The sequence below is a fragment of the Manacus vitellinus genome, unplaced genomic scaffold, assembly GCF_001715985.3.
Source record: "Manacus vitellinus isolate BGI_N305 unplaced genomic scaffold, ASM171598v3 scaffold_58_pilon, whole genome shotgun sequence".
NCBI lineage: Eukaryota > Metazoa > Chordata > Aves > Passeriformes > Pipridae > Manacus > Manacus vitellinus.
Window position 1 is genome coordinate 2,072,203 of NW_021940671.1, and position 9,990 is coordinate 2,082,192.

The following is a 9,990-nucleotide window of genomic DNA, read 5'->3' on the forward strand; positions in this document are numbered from 1 at the left end:
CAGCCTCTCAGCCCGCCCCTCCCACTGCCCAGTTCCAGGATGTGCCGGCCATGCTGGCGCATTTTGGGGTGCTGGCGGAGGCACGGGCAGCCCTGGCACAGGAGGCAGAAGCTGGGCAGGAACGGCTGGCCCAGGGCAGGGCACGGCTCCAGTGGTACCAGGAGGAGATGAGCACTGAGCTCCTGAGCACCAAGAATGAGCTGGCCCAGCTCCACACGCACCTGGAGGCTGCCCACCAAGACGTGCTCCAGTGGGTAAGAGGGGATATGGGGTGACCCAGGACCCCCCACCAAGGGAAAGGGGCAGCAGTACAGACCCCTGGTATCTGCAGAGGGGAGATGCCCAAAGTGGTGGTGGTGGTATGCTGGGTTCCACCCCCTGGGCTGAGCTGAGGGTCCCCACACATGCCCAGAAATCAGCAGCTCTGCATGGGGGGATACACAGCCAGGACTCCTGGGTCCCCCATCCTGGCCTGGGGGGTGCAGGAGGACACAGGGCAGTGGTGGGGGGGAGCCAAGGCTTTGTTTCTGTCCCCTAGGAGTCCTGCTGGGCCCGTGTCCAGAGCACAGCCACCCAGAAGACCCTGCTGCTGGGGCAGATCAAGCTGGCCGTGCTGAACCTCTTCCAGCTCTCCACCGCACGGCTCAGGATCCCCATGGATGTGGCCCTGGAGGACACCGAGGCCCAGTTGGACATGGTCAGTGCAGCCCTCTCCCCTGGGCAGCAGGGCTGGGGGACACAGGGACATTCATGTCCCTGGATGGCTGTGGCATCAGGCTCCCATCTCTGCAGTTGCTGCTCTGCCTGCGAGACCTGACTGACATCTGTGCCATCAGCAGGCACCCACTGCGCCACAGGGGTGCCAGGCTGTCTTGGAGTCAGGAATAGCCCCTGGGAACGCCTGGCTGCTCCCAGGGCTAGGGGGAGGCTGCCAGGGCCAGTGTGGAGCCACAGGACCCCTGGGGATGGAGGCTGCTCTCTGGTTAACTCCACGACGAGAGGCAACGTGGACAGCTGTGGCACAGGCACACTGGGGTGGCACCGCTCTGGGGCAGGAACAGGGAGCTGCTGTTGGTATCTCCGAAGGTGTCTCCCATCAAAATACATCCCAGCTGTGGAGATGCAGGACTCACTTGTTTTAGGACTGCGCCTGGGGGTGGCCTGAGGGAGGAGGAATTACCCCAGGCATGATGCTTGGAGCAAGGTCAGAGAAGAGTCGGGATGCAAAACCAGCCAAGTTTTTACTGTCTCCTTCCCTGATTCCCAGCCTAGGTGTGGGGGGAGTGTTGGGGGCACAGTCCTCTCCCCTACATCCTCTTCCTCAGCTTGCCCTTCTTGGTGGTGCCTGCCCGGCGCCCGAAGGCCATTTGCCGCAGTTCCTGCACCCGCTGCCGGTTCCTGGCCTTGAGGCGCTTCAGGCCCCCGCTCTGCAGGAACCGCTGCTTGGCCGCCTTCTTGCGCTGCTTCAGGATCTGCTGCTTGTTCTTCAGCTCTGAGCGCACCCTGCTCTGGGCTGGGGGTTGTGTGGGCCCTGCAGAGTGACATGGCCACGCTCAGGGTGGGGGACAGAGCCGGGGGGGTGACGTGAGGCTCCGTCACTTGCTCTGGGTACTCACCGTGCCCGCGCCTGTGCTTTCCTCTGAACTGCTCCCTGCTGTGATGGCCTTCGTCATCCTCATCCCGCTCGTCAACCTTGTACTTCTGCTTCCACTTCTCATAGCTGGGACGGGCAGGTTAAGGGAATGTGTGGAGACTCTCCTCACTTGACCTGCTGTGGTGTCTGACCGTGCTCCCTCCCCGCCCCTGCCCGCAGGGGATGGAATCTGTAGGAGCAAGGGCCCAATGCCCCCAACCCAAAAAAAAACAGCTGCCATGGTCCAGCCCCCACTACCCTCCAGCCCCCGGACCCAGGCAGCAGCACCCACAGGCAGGATACAGGTTGTTCTTGTAGGAGCTGCTGATGTAGCGCCCGCTCTCTGTCCGCACCTTCTTCTTGTCCTCCTGGCCTGTCTGCCCCACAAACCGCTTCTTCTTGCGGTCCCTGCGAGAGAGGGGAGTGCAGTGAGACCAGGTGGTGGGACCCCCAGCCCTAATTCTGCCCCCAGCCCATGGCCAGACCCCACTCACCACTTGAGCAGCTGCTTGCTCCTGTTGAGGTTGTGGTTCTCGTCGCCCATGAGGTCCAGGACAGCCCCGGCCGCCTGCTGCTCAAAGGCACTGCCCTCGCCGCCCACACTCAGCCTGCAAGGGGGGTCATGAGAGTGGCCCCTGCACAGGCTGGGACAGGACAGGAGCAGGAGCCCGCCCCAAACTCACCCCCGCTCGCTCTCAAAGTCCTTGGGCCGGTATGGGATGTAGAAGTCCTCGACCTGCTGTGCCGGCTGTGGCTTTTTCCTGGGACCATCTTCTCCCCTTTGGCCCCGTTTTCGCTTCTGGCCCACCACATTGGAGAACACGTCCTGCATGGGGACAGTGGAGGGGCTGCAGGAGCCACAACCCCCCAGCATCCCTGCAAGTCTGTGCACCACCCCCAAGCCATGGCGCATTTTGGGGGCACAATTTTGCTGCCATCACCGGGCCAAAGCCACTCTGCAGCAGCTCCTGTGTCCATGACCCTGTTACCTGGAGGTCTTCCTGCTCTCCTTCTCCTTCCCCATCCTGGGGCCCAGGCGGGGTGGGGCACTGCCCTTTGAGTGCTGCTGCCCGTTTCTCCTGCTGCCCACGCTGGAACTTCTCGATCAGGGCACTGTCGTGGCGCCGCTTGGACCTCATGACGGTGCTGGCCAGCGTCCGGGATGTGGCGTTGATCTCGAAGATTGTCTGTCCCCCAGGGTGGGAGCATGATTCCCAGTGAGCCACACGGACCTTCCTTCCCACCCAAACCCAGGCATCTCAACTCACCGCCTTGGACTTGTAGGTTTTAATGCTGTCCACGAACTTCAGCCTCTCCAGCTCAGTGTCTTCGAAGCGAGTGCCTGGGGAAGGCGGGCACGGAGAGGGGCACAGATCAGTTCCCTGGCAAAGGCAAGGGGGTCCCCTCCCTTGGCACCCCCGAGGCACTCACTGAAGAGCGGGTGCATGCCCAGCTGGGACACATCCAGGTCCTTGGCCCTCTTGATGGACTCGGGCGAGGGGCCGGGCCGGGAGCGCAGGTATTGCTTCTGGGCGTTGTCGGCGACGCGGCGCAGGCTGCGCAGCTCCAGCGAGCCCTCGTGGTCCGTCAGCAGCAGGCACTCCTCATCATCCACCAGGCTCTGGGGGACACGGCCCAGGACCCCACCAGCATCTGCAGCACAGGGGACACTGTGTCACCTCCCCAGCATCCACCCTGGATTTATCGGAGCAGCCCCAGGGGGCTTGGCAGTGCTCGATCAACACCCCCAACACCCCGTTTTCCGCATTGCCCCTCTGTGTGAGGGTCAACCATAAGACCACAGACTCCAGCAGCGGCCAAGGGTAATGCCCCAGTGGCCCTGTGGCCACTGTCCCAGCTTGGCTACGCAGCCACTGCCTGCCTCACCAGCAGGCATCTCCTGGGCTCCAGCGAGGATGAGCGGGCGTCCCAGGAAGAGGTGGAGGTCGAAGACATAGGGCATCTCATCAGGAGCCACCAGTGAGTAGGCAGTGCCACTCCGGCCAGCTCGGGCCACGCGACCTGGCAAGGGGAGGAGGAGAATGGGAAACCAGACCTTGTGCCAGCCTGGCCTGTCCCCACCCAGACAGGGACCCACTGGTGTCCCTGGGAGCCCATGCACGTGACATTTACCAGGTGGGCATGGCTGGGGAAGGGGCAAAAAGGAGCCCACCACAGTGCCATCCTAAAGGGAAGGTGCCAGCTCTGCCCTCAAGAGCTCCCACAGTCCAATTGGGACATTGGGTACACTCCTGACACTGCTTTGTCTCCAGCCTGTCCCCTGTTGTCATGACATGGCGACCTCCCGCCCCAAGCCAGGGACACCGGTGCCAGCTCAGCAGGCCACAAGGAAGGGGAAAACAGAGGACAAGGCACAGCCCACTCACACCCTCCCCGTCCCCCTGAGGGACCCCCAGGACCCTGTGTGGGGCACTGGCACCCACCGACACGATGCAGGAACAGCTTGGCCTTGGCGGGGAAGCTGAAGTTGATGACGTTGTCCAGCATGGGGATGTCCAGCCCGCGGGCGGCCACGTCGGTGACCAGCAGCACTGGGCACTTGCCCTGGGAGAACTTGGCGATGTTGATCTTGCGGGCGGTCTGGTCCAGAGAGCTGTAGATGTGGGTGCAGCGGATGCCCTGCGCCGTCAGCAGCTGGGGAAGGGGAGGAAGAGAGACGGGATCCCACCTGGGCATGTGCCCTCAGCCAACAGACAGGGCCTGAGGCTCCAGGGTGCCCACTCAGACACCCAAATCCCACTGTGCTCCACCTCTTTGAGGGGTAGGTGGATGCAGCACCTCCACAGTCACATATGCTGGGATTTCTTCTTCAAGCCACTGAAACAGCGGCAGAAGCTCCAGCAGGGAGCCATATCCATGGCTGAAGACCCCATGTGGGTCTGGAAAGGTATCCTAGGCACCTCCAAGTGCCACTTACCTCCTTCAGATACTCCGTGTGGTGCTTGGTGGCCACGAAGACGACGGTCTGGTCCTGGGGCTTCACCACACTGCGGAGCAGGTGGAGCAGCACGGCCGGTTTGTCGTCCCCGCGCACGTGGAAGAACGCCAGCTGTGACGGGAGGGCAGCGCTCAGCCCTGTGCCCCACCCTGTGCCAGCCCTGCCACCCTGGTCCCCTCCTCAGGAGCAAGTGGCTTGTAGGAGGTGCGGGCACAAAGCACAAGGCCCGTCTCACCTTGAGCTGCTCGCTCAGCTTGGACTCCACATCCAGGCGGATCAGCATCGGCTCGGTGAGGCCTGTGGGATGTGGGACACGCGGGACACGGGTCGCACGTGGGATGTGCTACTGGGACCAGCCCCACTGAGGGGCTTGGGGACACCAAGCGTTAATCCAGCTCAGTTTTGTCAGTGCTGGGCTCAGCCCAGCTGTGGGACCGTGCCATGTCCCTGTCCCCAGGCTCCCCCAGTGCCACCTGCCCCCTGCTCCTCACCAGCACGGGCGAACTCGACGAGCAGCTTGGGCAGTGTGGCGGAGAAGAGAACGGTCTGGTGGCAGTCTGGGAGCCGGGCAATGATCTCGTGGAGCTGCTCAGCAAAGCCCATCTCGAAGAGCCTGCAGGGCAGGGGACGTGGGATGTGGCAGGTCCCTCACTGCCACTGCAGGGACACATATGGGGACACTGCCAGCCTCGGGCCCCCCCTGTGCCCCACTGACCTGTCGGCCTCGTCGAACACCACATACTCCACAGTGTGCAGCTTCAGCTTCATCTCCACTGCCACGTGCACTAGGCGCCCGGGGGTGGCGATGATTCTGTGGGGACAGAGGTGGTGACAGGACTGGGGAGGCGACAGTGTCCCCACCCCATGCTGGGAGCAGATTCCAACTCCAACCCAAAGTTCCACAGGAAGATGCTCCAAGGGAACACCAGGACACGTCCCTCAGGCACACTGGCTCTAAACATCAGTGATATCCCTAGAGAGGAGATATCATTTCCAGGGGCCATTTCCCCACCAGATCCCCTCCCTGTGCCCCACTCACATGTCCGGGTTCTCGTGCAGGGCAGCAAACTGGTCCTCCATCCTGTGAGAGAGGGGAGAGGATGAAGTGGTCCAGGGCAGCTCAGCCCCTCACAGGGTTTTGGGGAGGTTTTAGGGAAGCAGGGACCAGAGGGGGACACAGGGACAGCTTACTTGTCTCCTCCCAGGATCAAGGCTGTCTTCAAGCCTGTGAACTTGCCCAGCTTAAGGGTGAAAAAGAAGCATGTTGGAAACCAAACCCATCGCTCCCATTGTCCCCGCTCGCCCCTGCTGTCCCCTGTACCTCCTTGGTGAACTTGAGGGTCTGCAGGGCCAGCTCCCGAGTGGGCGAGAGGATGAGGGCACGTGCCCCGGCCTGGCTGGGCGCCTTGAGCCGCTCGAACATGGGGATGAGGAAACAGGCCGTCTTCCCGCTGCCCGTCCGTGCCATCGCCACCACGTCCCGGCCGCGCAGGATGGCGGGGATGGTCTGTGACACAGTGCCATCACCGTCACTGCCACTGCCCCCCTGCCACCCCTCGGGGAGGGGACCCACCGCCCCCCACGCTCACCTTCCTCTGGATGGGGGTGGGCACCTTGTAGCCCTTCTTCATGATGCCCTTGAAGACGGGGTAGCTGAGGCCTGAAGGGACAGGGACAGGTGAGGGGGCGTGGGCAGGAGGGGACAGTCCCCATCCCAGGGACAGCTGTCCCCCGCCCCACACGCACCCATGGACTGGAAGCCCCCGGATTTCTTCTTCTTCTGGTTCTGTGCCCGAACCATGGCCTGGGTGTCCAGCTCGGCGTCAGCGCCATCGTCCTCCTCGGCAGCGGTAGGGAAGGCGGGCAGGGCGGGCGCGGGGACCTGGGGACACGCCTGTGGGGATGGGTGTCACAGGGCACTGCAGCTCTGCACTGCCGGCATCCAGGGCAGGGACATCCATGCTGGGGACAGGGGGTGCCAGGGACACTGGCACTGGGGACATGGCCAAGGGGGACATAGGTAGGTACTGGAGACACTGGTACTGGGGATCTTGGCAACGGGGACTTGTACTAGTGATCCTGGTACTGGGGACACTGCCACTGGGGACACTGGCACTAGAGACACTGGCATTAGGGACACAGGTAGGTACTGGGGGCATCGGCACTGGGGACACCAGGTACCGGGGACATCGGCACTGGGGACACCAGGTACCGGGGACATCGGCACTGGGGACATCGCACTGGGGACAGCGGCGAATGGGGACAGCCGTACTGGGGACGCTGGCACACGGCAACTGCGACATCGGACCGGGGGCCCACGGGCACCTGGGGAACGCTGGGGTTGCCAGGACGCGCACACCGGAGTCGCAGCGACACCGGCCACGGGGACGGCACGGCGCCCGGTAGCCGCGGACCACCGCCACACACCCTCAGGGCCCTCCCCAGGCTCCCCCCGTTCCCCGCCTACCGGCGCTCCCCGGCTGGCGACGGCGGGCGCGGCGCCATTGGCGGACCGGCGGCGAACCACGTAGGCGCGCGGCGGGAAGGGCCGGCGCGGCCGCCCCCGCCCGGGGCCCGCGGCCATGCGGGCGGCGGGAAGCTGCACCCGAGACCGACGCCCCGAGGCGGCGGCTCCAGCTCCACGCCGCCGGCCCGCCCGCCGCTGCGGGCTGGCTCCCGCCGCCCCGGGCACGGCTCCTTCCACTCGCACTATCTCGTGGAACGCAGTCGCTGCTCCTCGTGCGCCGCCCCGCGGCGGAGCCCGGCCTCATGCCGTCACCGTCCCTTGCCTTTCGCACCGCCCTGGCGCGGCCTCCCCGGCTTCTCCGCTGCGGCGGCTCCCGGCGAAGGATCAGTGCAGGCGTGAGCGGCGGGCTCGGGGTGCGTCCCCCGCTCCTGCTCCCCCGCCCCCGCGCCCCCGTCCTGTTCGCCCCGGCCCCCGCAGCCCACCAGCCCGCTGTCCCGACATTTCGGGCTTCATACGCGTGTGGCAGGGGGTCTGTGGCTCCCGAGGATTTGGTGGCGACTCTCAGCCTCCCACGGGGGGGAGGGGTCTCTCCCCCCCTCGTGAGTCCCTCCCCATCCCGCTCGGGTCCCGCTGATGCCGCTCTAACCAACACGTGTCTCTCCGCTTGTCGCCCCGCCAAGGTCCCGAAGCCACGCTCCGTCCTTCTGCGACGAGTCCCTGTTCGGTGCCAAGCCCCAGGGTGCCGCTTGGGCAGCTCCGTGGATGAGGAAACAAGACATAGCCAAGCTCCATACGCTGCTCTGGAGCCCCCCGCCCGCCCCTCGAAACCAGCCCGGCCTTTCCCCCCGCTCCAGGGGGACACCCCTGAGACGTCGCTTTGCACCCGCCGGCCTCTGCCCCTCCGGCCGCAGCGGGCTCAGAGCCCGGCCACAGGGGCAAATCCGGTGGCTGGAAGTGTCCCGAGAGCAATCCTTGCTCCGAAGGCTGGGGACCTCCTGTCAGAGGACGTTCCCAGTCTGTCAGCCGGCTCAGCGCCCCCTTGGAAAGGCTTCACCTGGCTTCAGACAACCTCGGGACAGAAAAGTGGAAAAACCAGAGTGCTCCGACAACCCCTGCCTCCTCCGGAGGCCCTCTGATGAGGGGCAGGTCCAAAAGCTTGTCCGGACCTCCTGTGGCCAGGAATGGCAAGGCAGCAGGTGGCTGCAAGCCCAGACCACCCTGGAAGTGATGCCAAATGCCCCTCTGGATGTACATAACAGCCTTAGAACTACCTGAGACCTCCCAGTGACCAAGTTTGTGAGGACCCTGCGCTTTTCTGTGGCTGGAAACAAAGGATGGGGCTGTTCCATGCTGGAGGACAAGCCAGGAGCTGGAGGGCAGTGGAGGGCACAACCCCACAGTACCAGAGTGGGGTGGCCTTGGTGGGAACAGCCAGTTCCATCGATGTCCAGTTGTCATCAGATGAGGTGTGGTAACGAGTCGGGTTCCTGCTGTCTGCGAAGTCCAGCTGGGAAGTCAGAGACAGGAGTGCCCACAGGGTAGTCCAAGGCCCATCCAGGAGAAGGACCACGCACAGGTACAGTGACAGCACAGAGCGGTGGGGACAGGCAGGGCTGAGCTCATGGAGCTCCCAAAAGAGGGAGCAGGGGGTGCCACCGGGGTGGGGGTCCCAGGTGAGGCCAGCCAGGGCAGCTGAGGTCTGAGGGTCCCAAAGGGGACCTTTGCTGACCAATTCTGGGGAGAGGAGTCCTGCTCTGTCCTGCCTGTCACGTGCAATCACAGGATCACTTGTGGTTGTGGGAATGCAGGCGATCCCTGTTTCGACCTCCTGCTTGTGGCAGGTGAGCTTTGGCTTTATCCAGTCGGGTGCTGGAAACCCCCAAAGGTAGAGGCTGCACAGCCTCTCTGGCCCCTCTCCCACTGCTCCACTGTCCTCGAAGCAGAAACTTTCCCTTTATATCCAGTCAGAGCCTTTGTTGTTTCAGCTTGTGTCTGTTCTCATTCTGAGCACAAAGCTTGGCCCAGCCCTCATGGACACCTCCTCTTCACAGGTACTGGGAGGCTGCTTTTAGCCCCCCCCAAAACATTCCCTTCTCCAGAGAAGGAGCCCCATTCCCTCTGCCTCCGTGCACAGGACGTGTGCTCCAGCCCTGACAGCCTTGGTGTCTCCCTGCTGTCCTTGTTCCGTGTCATCGACGCTTTAAGGTCTCCTCTGGCAAGTCTGGAGAAAGGAGGATGAGTTTGGAGATGAGGAATGGCATCACCCTGCATCCTGCTGGTGGTGAGATGGCCTCAGGCTGGGTGGGGTTTGTGACAGAGGAGGACCAGCTGCAGGGATTTTGGCAGCTCGTGGTGATGAGCTGCTGAGTGGACACGTAACCCTATGGCTTGTGCTGAGGGTTGTTCACAGCAGTGCCATGCTGTCACCAAATAAATGATCCAAGACAAATCTGGGACCTCATGTTTGGTCTGTGGGATGCTGCTGAGCCATCTGGGCATCTCCAAAGACTGAGTAAAGCAGCTCCTCAGTTTCCATCCCTGAGGTGGGAAAGAGCAGCTTGATCTGTGGGAATGTAGGTGGGGAGGCAGATAAAGGACATGGGCTGGGTGACTTGGGGTTTGCAGTCACTGCTCCCTGGGGAGGGAGGCTGTGAGGAGGAGCCCATGAGGTTCAGGGAATACAGTTACCAATCCTGGCAGTTTGGTAACTCCCTCCAACGCAAAGGGAAACACTCCAATACACCCCAGGACACACTGAGCCAGGTTAAAGAGCATCATTCTGCCCCCAGAAATTATTTTATTGCATCTTGAGCAGCAGCAGGATTCTGCCTTGACCCACTCCAGCACGTGGAGCTGGAGCCAGCCAGGAGCCTGCCCTGCAGGGATTTTGTGCTTATTTCTTGGCCTTCTTGCCCCCTCCCTTTTTCTTCG

General features: G+C 63.2%; 2 protein-coding genes across 2 annotated transcripts in view; one reads left to right on the plus strand and one right to left on the minus strand.

The window, feature by feature from the left end:
• CFAP73 (cilia and flagella associated protein 73) overlaps nt 1-937 on the plus strand; it is a 2,495-nt gene extending 1,558 nt beyond the window's left edge. The window contains exons 2-4 of the mRNA XM_008925816.3: nt 4-254; nt 539-697; nt 793-937. Of these exons, the coding sequence (XP_008924064.3) occupies nt 4-254; nt 539-697; nt 793-888 (506 nt within the window). The 3' untranslated portion in view covers nt 889-937. The remainder of the gene's footprint in view (nt 1-3; nt 255-538; nt 698-792) is intronic.
• A 279-nt stretch (nt 938-1,216) lies between these two features.
• Nucleotides 1,217-7,091, minus strand: DDX54 (DEAD-box helicase 54). The gene is made up of 20 exons (XM_018081912.2): nt 7,060-7,091; nt 6,339-6,486; nt 6,182-6,252; nt 5,914-6,099; nt 5,784-5,833; nt 5,632-5,673; nt 5,308-5,403; nt 5,084-5,205; nt 4,828-4,889; nt 4,572-4,703; nt 4,078-4,288; nt 3,521-3,655; nt 3,065-3,286; nt 2,902-2,975; nt 2,623-2,820; nt 2,317-2,459; nt 2,128-2,241; nt 1,937-2,041; nt 1,617-1,720; nt 1,217-1,531 (listed from the first exon to the last, which is right to left on the minus strand). Exons 2-20 carry the CDS (start codon nt 6,391-6,393, stop codon nt 1,308-1,310), a joined length of 2,346 nt encoding a protein of 781 aa, XP_017937401.1. The 5' UTR covers nt 6,394-6,486; nt 7,060-7,091; the 3' UTR covers nt 1,217-1,307.
• Between the last annotated feature and the right edge of the window lie 2,899 nt (nt 7,092-9,990).

Coding starts and splice junctions, on each gene's coding strand:
- DDX54 (XM_018081912.2), bottom strand. CDS start 6,393: ATGGTTCGGGCACAGAACCAGAAGAAGAAGAAATCCGGGGGCTTCCAG. Junction 4,289..4,571: donor ACACGGAGTATCTGAAGGAG/GTAAGTGGCACT, acceptor CCCCTTCCCCAG/CTGCTGACGGCGCAGGGCAT. Junction 3,287..3,520: donor AGCCCAGGAGATGCCTGCTG/GTGAGGCAGGCA, acceptor CCTGTGCTGCAG/ATGCTGGTGGGGTCCTGGGC.